Source organism: Canis aureus, chromosome 36, assembly GCF_053574225.1.
Source record: "Canis aureus isolate CA01 chromosome 36, VMU_Caureus_v.1.0, whole genome shotgun sequence".
NCBI classification, from domain to species: Eukaryota; Metazoa; Chordata; class Mammalia; order Carnivora; family Canidae; genus Canis; species Canis aureus.
Genome location: NC_135646.1, coordinates 15,914,039 through 15,933,928, shown reverse-complemented (window position 1 = coordinate 15,933,928; position 19,890 = coordinate 15,914,039). Strand labels below are relative to the sequence as shown.

Here is a 19,890-nt window from a genome sequence, read left to right as displayed (position 1 = left end):
TAGGAACTTTCTGTTACATTATTATATAATTTAATCTTCATCCTCGACCTTTGGGAAGCTATTGTTATTTATATTTTAATGACCAAAAACACTGAAGTTTGGAGGGCTAAGGGCTTTTAGCATGAACGGCACTTTTTCTCACTGAACTGAAGCAGCACTTCATGTTTTTTCCTTTGATGTGTGAACAAAAGATCATTTGAACAAAAGATCATTTGAAGATCTGATCAAAAGATCATTTGAACAAAAGATCATTTAACTTCTGTGTGCCTTCTAAAAATGTTTTTCTTCTATGAAAGGACAATCAAAACATCTGTCTACTACTAACTTAACTGCACAGGGCAGCATATTATTCTGATTGGTTGAGAGAATTAAAACACAAGAAATATAAGGCTTTATTTATTTATTTTTTGGGTGGGGGCGTGCATGAGCAAGGGGATGGGCAGAGGGAGGCAGAGAGAATCCCCAGTAGGCTGTATGCTCAGCCCAGAGCCTGATGTGGGACTCGACCTCATGAGCCCGAGATCATGACCAGAGCCGAAATCCAGAGTTGGATGCTCAACCACCTGAGCCACCCAGTTGTCCCTAGGGCTTAATTATTTTTATTATATATAAAAGTCTCAATCATATTGGTGATCACCAATGTGCAAACTTAGGATAAGGGATTGGAACCAGATTGTAATTAAAAATGGTCGATTGATGTTTCTTTTTGGACTTTCAAATTTCCAAGGTGTATTTACATATTTTTACATTGTACGGGAAAAAGATCCACAAGGTAGATTTCTGTGTTTCTTTAGCTGTGTGTGGGATAGACCCAGATTAGCTATTTACAGAATAGCCCGTATGATCTGAAGAAAGGGATGTATTTTCCTCAACTTTATTCCAGTTTAAACTTGTTAGTTTATTTCTATTGGAACTTAGTGATTCAGGTCACTGGATTCTGGGTCTCCTGTGACATAGAAAAAGGAGAGAACCACTCTATATAACCAAGTTGATGGTTGTAGTGTAGTGTAGCTTCTTCCTTCAACAACTCAATCCCTTAGAGCGAAGCAGGCTCCTTCTAGGATATGATTAGCTGTTCTCTTCCTTCTTAGTTGGTGAATTTCCAAATCCATCTTCTCAGAAACAACATAAAATGTCCTGAAACTCAAAAGAAAGTGGTGTTTGAGATTCTGTGAACTTTCCCCAGTATATTTGAAGAGAAAGGAGTAGAAACTCTTGGAAAGTCTATCGAAAAATCAAGAGTAGGGGGAAAAAATCATAAGCAAAAAGATAAGGGAAAATATTTCCCGAGAAGGTTATGGTTTACACATACAGATGCAGGCATATACTCACTATAAATAAAATATCTTAATGAACATAGAATGAACAATATTATAGCATTAAGGGAATAAAAATAAGAAAAAAATTACCTACAATCTCACTGATAATCCGCTATTTAGCTGTTTTACTTTTTCCACGATACTTTCCAGTAGAAAAAACAGTTTATTAAGCCTGGGTTCTAACTCTAGTTACAGCATTTTGATCTTTCTAGCACCTTCTTTCCTAGAAGCCCTCAACCCTCTTCTTTAGGAAGTGGAGCTGGAATCATCCCACCAGTGTCTGCTTGGGCCTGCTTCTTACCCTTCAGGGGCTCAGCACTCTATTTGTAAAGCATTTCCTTGTTTTATTCATATGCCACTCCAGATATGTTTTCTTCCTTCATTAAGTGAGCATGTCCCTAAGTAAACTGAAAAAATCTTAAAAGCAGGAAAACTTCTCCCAAATTTTCTTCTATTTCCCAAACCATGTACATTATAGAGCATACTGAAGTACAATACTTGCTCAGAGGATGTTGTGATTGATAGTGTTCATACCTTTATTCAAGTTGCTCACTTTACCAAATTATGACACTCAGTTTCATAATATTTTCTGAATTCTGGGCAAGTGTAAACTTTCCACTTCCTATATTTAGTTTCAGTTATGAGTGCACTCTGTAGAACACACAAATCCTTGCCAAGTAGTAAAGAATACTGATTGAACACTCATTATGTGTGAGGTATTTTTGCTTGAAAACATATGTACTCTGGAAATGCCCGATTTCTATTTCTATAAGGAGAGACAGTCATGTTTTTCTCTTGTCTTTGTGTCCATGTTAATGTTAACTGTTCTAGAATATAAGTCCCAAGAAAATGTAGCTGTGTCTCTTCAGCTTATGTGATGCACATGATTGCTCAATATCACAACATTGCTTGATGGTAAAATGCAAAGCCAGTCTTCACTGGGGGACCTGACAGTCTTCTAAAGTTATTTAATAAGATACCATTAGGTGCTATCTCCTAAAAGGAAAAAATAACCTAGGAAAACAAAAGCACATTGTTAAATGTGTAAATTGTTCTTCAGTGAAGGAGGTTTGTGTATATAATTGAGTTTAGTTGTTTTTGTTTATAGAGCTCCTGTAATTTCCCTGTGCCAGATTCTGAGTCAAAAGAGAAATATCAAGGTGCTTAGGCAACAGCTGTTCTCAGCCCTTCAGGGTGGTAATTCTGAGCCGGGGGCTGTGCTTATTCTTGTCATGAAATGATGCTCTTTGACTGTAAAACCCCGCATTCTTCCCGCAGTGTTATTACAGTGACTGTCCTTGTCAAAACAAGGGTTAGTCATCAAGTCTGTTTAACAGATATCCCAAAAGAGAAATTAACCCATTATGACCATATGTGTGGTTCGTGAACTTTTGTCTGAAGTACTCCTAGGATCCAACTGTGTGTTACTGAACACATTTCTAAACCTCACTGTACGATTCCTTCTCTGTAAAAGAAGAGCAATCTTTGAGGTAGTCTTTGTATTTTCAGAGGTTTCAGCGATCCTGGTTGGTTAGTCATCTCTAAAATGTTTAATAAACTAAGTGATATGGCTGTGTGTTATGGAGCTTGCTACTCATCTGGGCCATTCTTCTAACTATTTTGGTCGTTTGGAAGAAGTTAGTTAATACGAAGTAAAAACAAAGAATATCCAAAAATGCAATTGGGAAAACAATAATGATGAGGACTCATTTTACCTGATTTGAAAATATTTAAATTTGATGATTACCAAAACTGCATATTATTTTGTTAAATAAGACACGATCGATTAATATGGAAGGAATGGCAGAGATTCCAGAAGTTAAAAGCTACTTTAATCATGTCTAAGAGCAGAAATAACAAAATGGTAGAGAAAAGTAGCATTTGTCAAGCATTTATTTTGATATAGAGAATAATCTATACTCTGTGCAAATTGTGAATGTATAGCAATGGAAAGAGAAAACAGAACATAAGAAAAATGACAGTTGGCAAATTGAACACCAATAAAAAATAAATTTATTATTAAAAAAAAGAAAAATGACACATGCCAATGTATTGAATGAAATTCCTTAACATGGATACAAATATATCAGATGAATATACCAATTCTATTTGATGTATGTGCAAGGGAGATGAATGCTTGAGGAAGTCTTCAATCATTTTATAGGAAAACGTGCTGCCTCTTTGCATTAAAATAAGCTAAAATGTTAAAATAAAACATTCTTACTGATAAAGGTACTACAATCAGATTTTTTCTTTCTCCATGGAGTAACAAGGATGCTGTGGATGGCATTGTGATTGTTTGAGTTGTTGTGGAGAGTAATTTGTTTTAGTCATAACATTACTGATGGTGACGGTGACAGTGGTGATGCTAGGGTATGTGCCAGTCACTGTGCTGAGTAAGTGGGGGCACATTTGAAGAAAGCTCGCTATCTTGGACACATGTATGTCTGTGTGATCAGACATGTCATTGAGCACATCACACAAAACCCACTTTTTCAGATCCAGTGTTGGACATTTTCCCCAAAAGCTGTTTTCTTTATAGGCCATATTAATTTTCAAAACATTTAAGAAGGCTTTTTTTCTATATTCATTTTTAAATCTATTTTTGCAAATGTTTTCCCCCACGCCCTGCATGTCTTCTCTTCTCCTGGCAGGTGGATTCTTAGTCATCTTTTGGGATTTCGTTCAGATTGCACCTTGTCAGTGAAGTCTTGGTTCCTGTGGCCCCTTAGGCCCACTGAGGTTGGCAGCTCTCCCTGCTTCCCTGGAGACCACAGCTCCCTGAAGGGCAGGGGCTGTGTTGCAGCCACCTTTGTGCACACAGTGGGACTTAACACCCTGGTGTGGAGTGAATGAATTAAAAAAAAAAAAGGAAAACCCCAATATTAATGTTATATATCAGCTCCTTCGTTCAATTTTATTCAATTGAATCTTGTCACATTGGCTCACTATAAACTTATTTAATGACAATCAAATTGTGTAACTCCCAACAAGTCTAGAATATGAGGTAGGAGGTTACTATCTGCTACTTTATTGTTCAGCAGGCTTTTGTTAGGGTTTGTATTTGTCTCGTTGCTTATTTGCTGTTTGCTTATTTGTTGGTTACTATCAGGCTTGTCTTAGTGTTTACAAAGTTGCTCAAGGAGGTACATTTATCACCTTTTAAAGACCAGGGTGGCATTAATGAACTCTTCTTTGCTGTTTAATATTCTTAATAGAAAATACCTATCTTCTTCCTCAGGAAGTTAAGTTTTTTTTTTTGGTAAACTTTTGGGATCCAGAAATGAAAAAAATTCCCCTTATATAAATTATTCATCAAAATCTTCATTCAAAAATTAAGGCTTCAAGACAAAGAATGAATTTAGATTAAAGAGTTTATGATATCTGTGTCAGAAGATGGAGGTCCTGCTGCAAGTGACTGAGACCTCATTTAACAAGACAGAGATTTCTGTCTCTGTCATGTAGTTGTTTGGATGCAGGAGGCGCAGATCAAGTATGATTCTACATGGTTGTTTGGGGTTTGGTGTGGTGTGCCAAGGTGTCAGGTATTTGGGCTCCTTCTTTCTCAAGGCTTTGTATTTAACATTTAATATTTGTTAATTTCCTTTTTATTATATGTTTTGATTATTATAGTGATTATCCAATCAGCAGTCCTGCTCGAGTGGAAGTAGAAGTCATGGTTTATAGTATTTTATGGGTTTTGCATGGCAAGATAGTCTTGACAATAAATATTTGGTTTGAAAGTTCATGTTTTTGAAGGAAGAGTCATTAATCTACTACTGTTTGCAATACTCTTGTGATATGAGTTGTCCGGGATGGGATGAGAAGCGAGTATACATCATGGTGCAGGATAGGAACAGATGGAGTGCTCCTGGAGCCCTGAGGACAAAGTTTATTTCCAACATGCGTGCTAAGGAGGGCTTCATGGGAAGTAATACAGTTGGGCTGCCCTTGAAGGATGAGTTGGGGAGGATGAGGGCAAAGAACATTGGTGGTATTGTGAGGAGAGTGGGAGTGGAAAGTACCAGGGCAGGAGGATGCGGTGTCTGGTTGCCATGCAGGGACCACTTCACAGATGACTTGTGGCACCACTGTGCTTTAGGAATGAAGTCCACAGGAAGGATGTTTGTGAGCAGGGAAGAAAAGTGAATGTGTGTGGTTTTTTTCCTGATAGAGCAATAAAAGAGAATTTTATCTTGGGTCGTACTTTAACAAAACTGCATCGATTTTTAACTTACATTTTTCAAGGTACTTCTGTGAACTAAACTCATCTTTAACACCTAGTACATATGACTTATGGTTAGATGAGATTACCTTTGTATTTTGAGTTAAGGCACAATAACGACAGTATTTGTAAATGTATGACTTTTAAAGGGGGACAGAAACTGAGTATTCACAAGGAGCATGGTTCTAAGTGCTTTCTGAAGGTAAAAGGTTGTGCTTTTGAATTTTACTGCCACATTCTGCTGATACACCATTTAGAGAAAGTTCCAATTTCTGATGAAGAGCAGAGCACGGACATGATTTTTCACTTAGGTGTGCAGAAAGAATTGGTAGCTTTGTGCACAAAATAGGCTGAAATCAAGCCTTAATTAGTCAGACTTTTGCATAATTCATCATAGTCACTTTGAAAGTCCAGCTGAATATGCTCTTGATTTTTATCACAATGGGTTCATTTTAAAGGACTGATTGTCTTTTATTAGTTCCTTGCTACACAGATATTTACATTTTCCAAGTGAAGCCATGACAATGCACCTAGTATCTTTTTAAAGAAATGGATTGTTACATAAGGATCCCAAAAGAAGTGCGTCAATCCATGAAACTGTTTTTCTTATTTAATATCACTGATACCAATATGATTAATCAGCTTTAAAGACAAGAAAGTAAGCTAAGGTTCTTTCTGTCTCTTTGAATCCATAGGCTGTCCATCTGGCCCAGGCAAGCTTCCAGATTGAAGCCTTTGGCTCCAAATTCATTCTTGACCTCACACTGAACAAGTAAGTATTTAGTTTTGATTCTGTAAGGAGCAAGTACAATACAATTTTACTTCATGATGATGGCTTAGTCAAAATAGTGTCTTTGTTGAAGCAACGGATATTTTCTAGCTGATTATGTCATATTGCACTTAAAGAAAAATATAAAAATCTGAAGTTAATTCTCTTTTTCTTTTCCTGAAAGAAAAGGCATTTAACATTTAACATGTTAATATCTCAAAACGGTACTTAGATATTATGATTGTAAGTGGAATAAATATTTGAAGTAATGCTAGTTAATTAAATGTTAACCATAATCATTACTATATGTAGGAAGCATGATCAATTACTGACTCAAGTATAATTAGACTCCAGTCTAGAAATTTCTTCCATTTTACTTTTCATTATGCAATTCGGAAGGCTTCTATACGAAGAACAAAGAAAATGATAACTTGCAATAACAATTTTGAGAAGGTTCTTTGTTTTATAATTTCCTCTAATACAGTTTTTTAAGATTTGGTCCCAATGAAAATTTATCCAGTTTTTCTCTGAGATACGTTTATGTTGATACTTAAATGCTGTTTCCTAAGTTGGAACCAGTTATACAGATATCTTTGTACAAAGCATGAACAAAAGCTATTTACTTAAGCAGGGTTCTTCAGTCTCCAATGGAGTTAGCAGTGAGCCTTTATTTCATGAAAGAAATTTCCTGTATGGTTTTCTCTAGCTGAGGGAGCTCCAGTCAGTATTTTAAATTCTTAACAATATTTTGTCCGGGACTGCATCTTTGCCAGAAAAATACCGCATAATGCTATCAGACACTAAAATGTAGGTGACCACAGTCAATATCTGAGAAATTGCAAAGGAATATAAAGAACAACTATTAAATTTCTTGTACACCAAATTCTGTGAGCTCTGCAGAAAAAAAAAAAACGCAGAGTCAGCTTGGGTGCTCCTTACTCAAGTGTTGTTGCAGCTTTAAGTCAGAATGAATCAGCAGAACTAAGAATTTCCTGTGGTAAAGGTGTCGTAGGTTTTCCTCTGTGAGCCTGCTGAGCATTGGTTGAGTACCTTCTCCCCCTGCTGTGTCAGCACTGAACCTGCCCAAGAGATTTGTCTTGCCGAATCTTGGACTATGTTGAGTAGCAAGGCCTTGGCTAATTTTAGTTTGTTTAAGGTCCTCTATTCCTTTGACTCTTGCTGCAATGGAGACTGTCAATCCAGTCTGAAGGGTGGTGATGGCAACTAACATCACCCTGTGTTTGAACGTGAAGATATCATGGCCACAACAAAGTCCCCCAGTCACATAACTGAGGAAGGCGCACCTGGGATGTCTATTAGACGTAGAGGTCAGAAAACACCTCAGAACATTATTTACCACTAGTATTTAACTTGTGGAAGAATCAAGTTGAGCAGCTCCTCTGAGGGCCCTTGCCTTGAGGAGCTTATAGTCTAGTCAGGAAATGTTGATAGATAAATATATTATTTAGAAGGGTGTGAGATTTTACTACTAGAGATAAACATGGGGGGCTATGGGAGCACCAAAGAGGCAGTTCTGCAGGTAGGAGTGTAAAGAATCATCCTGGAAATAGTGACAGTTGAGTTAAATCTTCATGAGGAGGAGGAGTGTTGGGGAAATGGAGACTTGTGGCTCCACAAAGGAAAGAGTGTGTGCTCAGGAGACAGGCACAGGTTGCTGTGTAGCATGTTAATGGAAGCCTGAGATTTTTGTTGAATTTCATGGTAAATTATAAGATTGAGGAAAAGGGACATGAGTCAGGATAGGTAGGCCCAGGGACACCTCAACTCATGGAAGATCTTGTACATTATGCTTAAGAGCTTGGGCATTATACCCTGGAGCCTGAAAAATGAAATAAGGGGAATAAACAGAAGTTCTGTTCTCAGAAAGTGCTAAGACACATGGAGAGGGAATGCTCTCAAGAAATCTTCAGTTGATAAAAATCATCAGGATTGCTTTGATGTGGATGGCAAGGCAGAAAGACGAGTTAAAATGGACAGGTGTCTTGATTGAATAGCTAGGTGGAAGGTTGTATCCAGCTGAAACAGGCAGCACAGGGAATGACTGGCTAAATGGTGAAGAGAAAAGAATGTGAAATCAGAATTGATTTGAGGGGTTTGGGACATCCATGGGGCCATGTCTAGGAGATAGGTAGGTGGCGGCTGGCGATTGTAGAGCATTATTTTCATATAATGTTAATGACAAGCATGCTGTGAATGAGATTGCTCAGAGAGGATAGGTAGAACACGAACGTAAGCTGGGAAGATGGTTAAGAGTTGAGAAGAGGTAGAGGAGCCCAAGAAGAGACAGAGTGAGTGTTCAAAGAAAGGGGGAAAATCAGGAGAATGATTAAATTGAGATTTTCAGAATAGAAAGATGTGATTTATAGCCTCACATGTAAAAGTATTTAGTGAGATTAGGAGCCAGGATTGCCTTTTGTATTTATCCATTAAGTTCCTGGCAGAAGCCAGGTCACAGCAGGCTGGGGGTGACTTAAGGGAGGTGATGTGGAGACAGCAGGTGTGCCTTGAGGAGGTTTGGGTAAGAGGAAGAGAGGAGGATGATAGTGGCCAGAAGAAGACACCGGGGCCTGGGCTGGTAGGGGTAACATAGCAAGTTGACAGGCTGAACGATGGAGCTGGAAAGAGCAAGAGGTAATGATACAGAAGAGACAGGAAATAATTTATGGAGCCAGATCTGAACGAAGACAAAAAGGCATGAGACCAACAGCACAAAGGGCAGAATGTAGTTTTGAACCATGGGGGACAGTTCATTCCCAACCTCTGGGGGTGTGCAAGCAGAGATTGGTTTCCAGCTGAAGGGATGGCATTTAGAAAATGTCTCTTGAGATTTCCTTCTTGAGGACAGCATTATCTACCATAGGGATTGGGATGGACAGGGAGGCTGGGTTGGGGCTTGAGGAAAATGATGAAAATTTAAGCTAATTGCTGGGAAGAATGGATGAGGAAGCTTACCAAGGTCATGTTGAAGAATGTATGAGCAACCTTCATCAAAGATCGTGTTTACATGTCAGTCTTTGAGTCATTCTTCTTCATGGTGTTTTTTTCTTTTTTTTTTTTTTTTTTTTAACCTGGGGTTCTCTATCACTGCGGCATGTGAGGGAAGGAAAGGAGGCAGATTGTAGTGTGGATCAGGGTTCAGGTTTTCTGGGGATAGCACAGGGGAAGAAGAGTGGAGGCACAGCTCTTAGAATACTGGGGAATGACGTGGGTTGTTAAGTGTTGGGATCCGGGCTGGGCAGGAAGGGAGATGAGGTCAGGTGGAGGCTTAGGGACTGAATTGAGAGAAAGTGGAGGTCTCTGCAGTGGGAGGAAGGTATAAGAGCTGTCTGTACTCGTGCTGTATCCCCCTTGTGCAGAGTCTTGCACCTTCTGAGCTCAGGATGAGTGTGTGATACCGGTATGACCTAGAGAAGGGGGAATTGTATAAGAGTATGATCTGTGTGGGCAGAGGGTACATCTCTAGTTTAAGTGACTTTCAATGGCTGGGGTTAACTGGAAAAGTCTGATTCATGTTAGAATAAACTAAGGAGAATTTTTTGATCATTCATGGAGGAGCTGAAAGAGGTTTTGAGGAAAGAAGAATCTCATTTCCACCATGGAGTGGCCAAACTACTTACAACAATTTAAAATTGTTGGAGAAGGCCACCTGGGTGGCTCAGTCGTTGAGTGCCTTTGGCTCAGGTCATGATCCCAGGGCCCTGGGATTGAGTCCCGCATCAGGCTCCTTGCAAGGAGCCTGCTTCTCCTCCGTGTCTCTCATGAATAAATAAATAAAATCTTTAAAAAAATTGTTGGAGAATGGGAAAGGGAAAAGATACATGGGAAGTATGTGGGCTCAGTGAAGGAATGAAAGCATACAGATGTCAACATAAACTAATCAAAGCGGTGGCCATAGAATCTAAGTGGTTAAGGAGATCACCAGAACTGGGCTGCCAGTTTGTGAAGACTACCCTGAAGTGGGTTCCTGAGAGGAAAGTCTTTGACTCTACGCTTTTATAGGTTGGACAAGTGAGGCCTTGGCTTGCTGAGGCATTTTATGGTGGACATGTGTGTTTTATTGGTTTGTTCAGCAAATGTTGAGCAACCATCCATTGTATCCAGTGGTGCTGATGCTGCTGGGAATAGGACGGGCAGGGTCCCTGCCTCCTGCCATGGAGCTTCGTTCACTGCACATGCAGGTGGCCAACATGATTTGGATGTCAAGTAAGCCAGAAGGTCTGTCACAGAAGTCAGAGGAGGGACACTGAGCTGAAACCTGATCATCAAAGATGAGCCACCACCAAAGCTAGAAAGCTGAGGACAGTAGGGACGGTAAGTGCAGTGAGGGTAGGTTGAAGAGATAAGGTCAGAGAGGAAGCCATGTAGCCAGATCATGAAGGGCCATCATCCATGGAGACATGTTTGGTGGAAGCCAGTGGAGGGCAGTAAGCATGGATGTTACACCAGTGGATTCACATTTTATTTAGCCCCCCACAAAATCCTAGCTGTGGTCTCAGAGTCTGTGGTCATTTTCCTTTTAGGATACTCTTTTCAATTTTGTTTTGTTTTTCTTCTAGAATAACCATTTTTCTTCTAGAATAACTGTTTTTCTAAGTTCAGAATGTTTAAAAAGTTTTATTAGATTAACAATGCTTAATGTGTATTGATCCCTGGAAATCCTGGGGTGTCCAATAATTGTCTCCTTCATATTTGTGACTGGAATTATGCCAAAGCCCATATTACCTACCATTAAATTTTCTGGTGTCTTCAGCAAATGTTTTAGGGAGTAAGAGTAATCAGAGCTACATAATGGTTGAGAGCACAGGTTCTGGAATCAAAGAGACCTGGGTTTGAATCTGGAGGGCCTGCCATTTACTAGCCGCATGTCCTTGGGCAAGTTTTTTCTATCTTGTATTAAACAGTATGCCATTGTGGGGCACCTGGATGGCTCAGTTGGTCCAGTATCTGACTAGATTTTAGCTCGAGTCATGATCTTGAGGTTGTGGGATCGAGCCCCACATCAGCTCTGCACTGGGTGTGGAGGTTGCTTAAGATTCTCTCTCTTTCTGCCCTTCCCCCTGCACCTTGCACATGTGCTCTCTCTTTTGCTCTCAAAAAAATAAATAAATAGAAGGAAGTTCCTAAAAATAAATAAAGAATAAATAATATGCCATTTTATGGATATATTCTTAACTTCTTAAGCTGCAGGGTGTTGTAAGGATAAAATGAGATCATGTGTGGTACCTATACATGTCTGCTAATTGGAAAGGGTGTGTTCAATGCTGTGGACTCAATTGTGTCTCTCTAAAATTCCTATATTGAAGTCTTTTTTTTTCTTCCTATATTGAAGTCTTAACCCCCAACATGACTGTATTTGCGATTAGAGCCTATAAGGAGGTAATTAGGTTAAATGAAGTCATAGGGTGGATCCCTGATCTGATAGGATTAGTGTTCTTATAAGGAGAGATGCCAGAGAGCTCTCTCTCTCTTCTGTGTTTGTGTGTGTGTGTATTGGGGGACTCAGCATTGAAGAAAAGAGTCATTAATTTCACCAAGCTTCTGATCTGATGAGAACAGCACAAGTCTACTTCTGTTTCAGTCAGTACTTTTTCTGACTTTATAAATGAGAAGAGGGTGGTATACCATAAGATCTTTTCCCTGCTGAAAGGAGACTGAAGAAAAAATTAGAGACAGTAGGGCCTGTGGTTGGTATGCGCTCATGATAATGAGCACGGTTGGGCAGCACCTGACATTCACTAGGCCATAATCAGGGTATTAATAGAGTTGCTTTATCTAAAATGAGAGAACTAGGCTTTGAGAGCTTCTCACACTAACACATCTATTTCTGGGCAAGGTGGGGAATCCCTTGGTGTTTCTAGATTCCACTCAGCAGTCAGAACAAATATTCAAGTACTTGTTATGGTAGCTATTCTGCTTGGAACTGGGAAGGTAGACACTGAGTCAGTCTACCTCTCTGTGCTTGCAGGAAAGCCCTTTAGTTCAAGGCTCTAGCCACATTCTCCAATGTCACTTATTAGGAAAATTGTATTTGGGGGCTAAAGTTTGTCCTATATAGTCCCATCCTTTCATTTACATACTCTGTTGGCTAGAACATGGAGTGGTAACTAGCCCCCCAACAAAGGTTAAGCCTTCTCTATCCTCCAACAAACCCTATGAGAAGACATTGCCAGACCTGGATCATATTGAGATTTAGCCTTATACAAAAGTAGTGGTGACACTTGACATGGGGCCACCAGGAAACTCAGAAAAGGAAAATCAGTGTAGCATACCCCATTGAGAGAAGTACACAGACCTCAACTACAATGCTCTTCTATGCAGAGTTCATTGCATGGACTCGCAGTGATGTTTCCCTTCACCCAGGGATGGGATTTGAGGTGTGTATTGATGAGTAGGTGCAGAATGATGGGTGGTGGGGTAGTACAAGGATGCAGATGATTGAAGTGGTCTTAGTGTCACCATGTGGAAAGGAATGCATTCAAAGAAGTGGTAAGTAAGTGTAAAGGCATGATGAGAAAGTCAAAGTAATGCATTCAGTAAGGTAGTTCTGGATTTAGGAAAAGTCTTTGTTCTGATTTTTTTTTTTTAATTTGGGAATCAAGGGTGTTTGATTTAAGATGAATATCTAGAAAATGCTGATTGAAGAAATACATGCACACAGTAATTTGCTCATTAAAAGTAGTTTATGCAATGCTTTTGAAAGAAGAAAACAGCCACACTGATGTAGTTTCAGTTAGGTTAAATAAAGAGCCTGACTTTTGTGCTGATTATTATGGTTAATTTATTCTTCATTCAGTCAACAAACATTTATTGAGATCTTGTTTGCATAAGATACTGTGCTGAGCGACCCATGGAATTCAGAGCTGTGTAAAAGAATTTTCCTTTCAGGAACCCACAGTAGGAAAAATGAGATTAAAACATATACAAATAGTATTAAAACATGAGAGGAAGTGAGACCTTGGTGCTGAGGGGAGGTTTTATGAGGAAGGTGGGATTTGATATTCATTTTAAGGATGCTGTCTTGGCTTTGCTGCCTTGGTAGCAGACCCTGAGACAAGCATTCCAGGAAATACCTTCAGGAGATGAGGAAGTGAGAAGTGGAAGAGAAGGGAGCTGAGAAAACAGCTGATTTCCCACTCAGGTTCATTCCTGAAGAGGGAACCCTGATTGTTGGTGGATTCTTCTCCAGAATGTCATCGAACTGAGGGGAGAGGAAGCTGTTTTGTCCACCGATTACCAATCTGTTGTTGGTTGAGGGCTGTTTCTGGGGGCAGTAACTCTTAAGTACTTACAGTGCTTCTCTTAGGTAGAGAAAATGCCCTGAGGTCAGGAGTCTAGGTCTTCCCAGTCAGCTGCCTGCAGTGTTGAAGGGCTGCTGAGGGTCCATGGCAGGGTGGGGGGCAGGGCAGAGTCAGTTACAAAAGCACACTTTCCACTTGGGAGAATGTGGGAAGGAGAAAAGTGCATTGCACACAGGGAAGTGGAGGAGCGAGGGTGTGGGAGCAGGAAAGCATCAGATTCCTGTTGGGAGTGAGGACTGGTGAACCCCTTCACTTGAAGAAGCTGAAACTATCAAGGAACAGGTGGAAGGTGAACTGCCTGTTTGGATTCATTGGATTCTATGTGGGAAGTTTAGTCTCAGCTCTGCAGATTTGGAGATTTGAACTTAAATTTGGTTTGTAAGAAGGAACATAGAAGAGATAAGCCTCCTGCCCCATTTTCTTTTTAGAAGTGAAGAGGACCAGGAGTGAGGAGCTGTGGCTGGAGAAGAGTGTGAGGCAGATGCCTGTCTTCTAGCCCAAGACTGAGCTGTTGCTGTCTTCCATCTTGTAGGGCTTCTGAACCAAGATGGGCTGGCCAAATGTCCCAGTGCACACCCCTCACTTCCATCCTACTTTCTACCAGTTGGCCCTAACTCATAGGCTAAATAAATGCTCTTTGTCCTGACTTCTGAGGTCTGCAGAAAGAAGGCTTTCTAGAACAGTAGCAATGATAGTGATGGACCCTCTGCTAAGCCCTTTACCCATTTTCTCCTATTTAAATACCTTTAGAACCCTGTGAGGAAGATGTGATAATCTCCATTTTACAGCTGAGCAGCCTGAGGCCTAGTAAGATTTAGTCACGCTGGGATTCAGCATGTGTTGTCAGTTTGGAGTCTTACTTTGTGTCTGCATGATCACAGGACTGGGCTGTCAAATTATAAGTGAGCTGGGCATAATGCTAATGGTTGCTCATCTGTTCACATTAAGTAGGAAAAAAGAAATGAACTATTTTAGCCAATTTTTAACAATATAAAGAAAACCCAGAAGTCCCCAGTAGGATTTAAAATAATCTTGTTTGTATAGCAGACCATCTGTTGTGGGCTGAACTCTGTCCCTACAAAATTCATATGTTGAAGTCCTAACCCCTAGTACTTTAGAATGTAGCCATATTTGGAGAAAAGGACTTTATTCTTTTTAAAAGATTTTATTTATTTAAGAAAGAGAGAGCACATGCACATGAGCTGGGGAAGGGGCAGAGGGACATCAGACTCCCTACTGGACAGGGAGCCTGATGCGGGATTCAATCCCAGGACCCTGACATCATGACCTGAGCCAAAATTAGACGTTTAACCAACTGAGCCACATAAGTGCTCCTGGAGAAAAGGACTGTAAAGAGGTACTTGAATTAAAATGAAATCTTTAGGGTGGTCCCTCACCCAATATGAAGAGGAAATTTGGACACAGAACTAAGTGTGCACAGAGGAAAGACCATGTGAGGACACAGTGAGAAGGTGGGCATCTGCAAGCCACGGAGCGAGACCTCAGAGGAAGACCTGCACACCCCTTGATCTTGGACTTCCAACCTCCAAGACTAGGAGGAAATCCGTTTCTGTTGTTTCAGTCACCAGGCTGTGGTACTTTGCTATGGTAGCCCTAGCAAATTAGTACACATCCTAATTCATTTATTGCTTACTGATTGCAGTGGGACATTCAGCATTAGCTGCTACTTATTAATTGGTAGATGTTTCCTAGCTAATATTCCTACTATAACTTCCAAATGCTGTTTTGAGAGGTTATGGTCTCTTTTGCATTTATGTACCTTAGGAAGGGTTAAACTATTTTGGCAGCTTTGAAAACATTTCTGTGATGGTAAGGAATCTTAAGAGGTAGAGGTCCCCAAAGTTGCCATAAGTATTGATTGCCACCGTGTCATGTGCAATATGATGTAGATAAATATTGATTTTCATATGTCCTAGAGGCCCTGCAATATTCTAAGGTTCCCATTTCTGTCAGGGATGAACTGTTGTGGGGTTTCCTCTCCTGAAGGCATCTTTTCCTATCTTAGTCTAAACATTTTGGTTTTATAGTCCTGGGTGGCTCTACTTTTTGCCATATTTTCTCTGATGAGGTGAGTACCTATCAGGTCTCCCTTGGGCATTTCTGGTTGGAGAGGTAACTCTATATTGCACTGGATGCTTTGGATATTATCACTATCATTTGCTTTTGATGACCTATCTTTATGCTGGTAGATCAAGTCCAAAAACTCTTGAAAATGTGTAATAAAGTAAGTATTGCCTATATATTAATAAGTTCTAGTTCTAGTTTTTAGGGAGTGTATCTGACCTAATTTCAAAATAGTTTGAGAATGACTTTCATAACCAAACATAGTAATAGCAGAAACATGAAAAACAAAATCCTAATTAAACCATTGGTATTTACATACTGATTCTTTATTTCCATAGTTAGATGAGCTGTATATGACTTTTGGGTGGTAAAGGACAGTGGAAGTTTGCCCTCTGATTTTAGTAATTATGAGATTTCCTTATCCCATCCCTCTTGCCTGTTGACAATAATTGTTTTGGATGATGGTTTCAAGGGAAATTAAACACCAGGCTGAGGAGATCAGGAGGGCAGAGGTGCTAGATTTAGACTCTAAGTTCCAAGAGATAAGACTGTGAAGGGATTCCTATATAGGAATCTGTGACCATAGCCTCTAGCACACAGAGTAAAAAAGAAAGTCATCTAAGAATTTCTAGCAAAATCAAAGGGATCTAATTGTCAGTGGGATCACATTGTATTGTTACTTAATCTAGGAAATAGAAGACATATCTAGTGAATTAAGAAACCATGTCTTCGGTGATGGATTAAAAAAAGATCCTTTGCAGGTATCTACCCTAATGCACAATGTGGGCAAATAAAACTTGAAGTTGATTCATTCTTTGGACCACTTCTTGGTCTTTTAAAATTTTAAATGTTTCTTAAGTAGGCTCTACACCCAATGTAGGGCTTGAACTCATGAGTCTGAGATCAGGAATCGCATGCTCTACTGCTTGAGCCAGTCAGGAGCCCCCACTTCTTGGTCTTTTGAAGACAGATAAATTTGTAAAAATTGCAGCAGAAGTTAATCTTGACAAAAGATTGGAAAGCATAGAGGATTAGATGATATTAGGCATCTGAGATGAGTTAATTATGGTAGTTATTGAATTTAGATCTTACTTTTCTGACAGGTGAGAAAAGCCACATCCTGGAGTGTATAATTACCATTATCTGATAAAAGAAGTTTATCTGTCTGTCTGGAGACATAAATGTTTTCCTTTCACAGGGAACATCCCTTTGGCTCTGATGTTATCAGGATGTTAGGCAGCATAATGGTCTGCAACCACGGTTTTGTGAATGATCAGAAATGTTTCACTTAAATGGACATTTCCTGTTGGACTCTGTATTAGCCAAGTGCATGAAGTTCTTTCCATCCTCAGTAGATCGATCAATAGATTTCCATGGATTGAAACCTTTTATTTATTTATTTATTTATTTATTTATTTATTTATTTAGATTGAAACCTTTTATAAGCCATTCTGAGCACTTCTTATTTCAGAAATGTCTATTTAGTACTTGCTAAGTGCCAGACACTGTTGAAGCCACCAGAGAGAAATCCTTCCCTCATGAAGCTTACAGAACAATGGAGGAGAAAGAAATCTACAACCATTTAAATGACAGTCTGAGATGTGCCATGGTGGGGGAAAGAAAAGATGCTTTTATCACATGTAGGAGAGGTGGAAGTGGATGGGAAGCTAAATATCTAAGCTCAGATCTAGGACTTAACAGTTGACCAGACACATGTTTGAGAGTTAGAATGTGAGCGCCTGAAAGGAAGCCAAGAGAGGTGAGGCATGGAGTGAGAGAAAGGCAGGCTTGGAGAAATTAGCAAAACCACACAGCTAGTAAGTGACAGAGTCAGGATCAGAGCTCAGGAGTGCCCACTGTCACAGCCTTGGAGAGTTGAGACACTTCAGTGATGAAGGAATCCCACTGAAATTATGTTTGAAAAGCTCTACAAAGGTGAACCTCGGATGAATAAATTGTGTATCACTTGTCTTTTACATCTTGCTCTGTGTTCAGTACTACTATAGCTTGTATAAATCTAGCTTTAAACAATAATTTATTAAAATTTCCTCTTATTACTGTATAGATTTATATAAAGTAAGAGCTTGACATCAGAGAAAAGGGCTCCTTAAGATTCTCGGCCATCATCAGCTGCCAATAAGAAGTAGGTTATTTCTAGAACCATCGTTTTTGGTGATTCATAGACTAGAATCATCATTTAGTCATTCTCCCTAACTCTTGAAAATCAATTGTTGGGATGCCTGGGTGGCTCAGTGTTTGGGCGTCTGCCTTCGGCTCAGGGGGTGGTCCTGGGGTTTTGGATTGAGTCCTCCATGGGCTCCCCTCAAGGAGCCTGCTTCTCCCTCTACCTATCCTCTGCCTCTCTCTCTGTGTCTTTCATGAATAAATAAATAAAATCTTTAATAAAAGAAAATCAATTGTAATATTGGAATTCCCAGTATTAAAATCCTAGCTATTGTTTATTATGACTTGTTTATAAAAGTGATCTCTTTGGACCGTCAGCTCTAATTCATCTACCATAATGTTACCCATGTGCTTTGTGTTTCAGTTATGTTTCAAAACAAACCAGTCCATATAGGCTTTTCCATAAGACCATTTCTGCAGTAGTTTCAAGTCCTTATTTCAATTAAGATAAGTTGTAAATGAAAAATATATTTATCTTTCTTACAGGAATGTTTCTCAAATAAAAGGCAGAAAATCTCTAACACATTGTAAAGTGCACATTTCATTTCTTCCTCCTTTATTTTTGACCAAATGACTTCACGCATGCAATAAATCAGACTAACTATGTGACAAGAAGATCTTATAGCATAAGGACAAGACTATGTCTTCTAAATCCCTACCATTTCCTAGAGACTTAATTGCGTCTGGGGCTCTTCCTCATTACTGTTAGTTTTTATTCATTAAGTACTGACTGACATGCTACTTGACCCTAAGGAGATGCTTTGCTCTTTAAAACTATTCAGATGGTGGTAAAGGGTTTCTTTATGTGACTACTAGCACTTGGCCGCCCTCTCTGGGTCCCTCAGCACTATGCTACGTTTTGAGGAAACGAAGGAAAATAAGATGCAACTTCTTTAAGGGGCCCATAATTTAGAGTGGGATTAGGGAAAGCTACACAGAAGAAGGTTGAACTTAATTTTGAAGGACGAATAATTCAAGAATGAGTAGACAATACTTTTGGTTGGGGTATGGGGTAGTTAATTCTTTTGAGCACTCTTTTTTTTTCTTGTTGGTGAGTCAATATTCCATAGGGAATGTTCTTTACTGGATACATACAGTGAATGGGCTGTTGACACAGGTGGTTATTTTGCATTTTTTTTTCTCTAGTATCTCTACTTGATACAGCTTTATAGCCAGGAGTAGTTTTATGAGCTGTAAAAATGAAGTGCTGTTATTTTACCGAGGTTAAAAATGCCTATGTGCCCTTTTCCCTCTGGGAGGTGTAGTTAACCCTCCTCCCAATGTGATCACTAATGTACTCAGAACTGAATGTAAGCATTTAGTGACAGTGCTGCTTTGAGAAGTAAATAATTTATCTGTCTTTTCATCCAGCTTTGAATACCTGGGCTCTTTGTGTCCTTTCGATTTGGTGAACTGTAAAAAAGAAATGAACAAACTGCAAGACATTATTAGATTTTTTTTTTTAATAAAAGCAGTTTGAGGCAGGGTTTTCAGGTCTGTGGATGCAATTGTTCCAGCACCCCATACCATCACACAATGCCTATATTTCATTTTCCTTGTTTTGACTTTGATAGCTCTCCTCAAGACATGCTGTGTGGAAGTACTCTTTATGATGAAAAACTGCATAACTTGTTTAAAAAGTTATTTTTTTTGTGTGCTTTATATGCAGAAAATTCTTTTCTTCCTATAAGGCCCATTATAGAAAGCTTGCTTAATGCCTGGTTATATTGAGTGGGAGATTTATTTATTTTTAAATAGAAGATTTTTTCCTAATATCTGAAGAAAGCATGGTCCAAATTATCTTTTTGAGAGTTGGATTTAATTATAGAGTATTTTCTATTCTGGTAATCTTCAGAGTCTAAAGTAAAGATATAAATGTCCTTTTGATTCTTAAATTCCTCATATGAGCGAAATCATATGGTATTTATCTTTCTCTGACTTGTTTTACTTAGCATAATACACTCTAGCTCTATCCACATTGTTGTAAAT

General features: G+C 39.2%; 1 protein-coding gene across 4 annotated transcripts in view; it reads left to right on the top strand.

Moving 5' to 3' along the window:
• Window positions 1-19,890, top strand: part of ADAM23 (ADAM metallopeptidase domain 23) — a 193,358-nt gene that overhangs the window by 56,549 nt on the left and 116,919 nt on the right. For all 4 annotated transcript variants that reach the window (XM_077885567.1, XM_077885564.1, XM_077885565.1 and 1 more), the window contains one exon: window positions 6,240-6,316. In XM_077885567.1, the coding sequence (XP_077741693.1) occupies window positions 6,240-6,316 (77 nt within the window). The remainder of the gene's footprint in view (window positions 1-6,239; window positions 6,317-19,890) is intronic.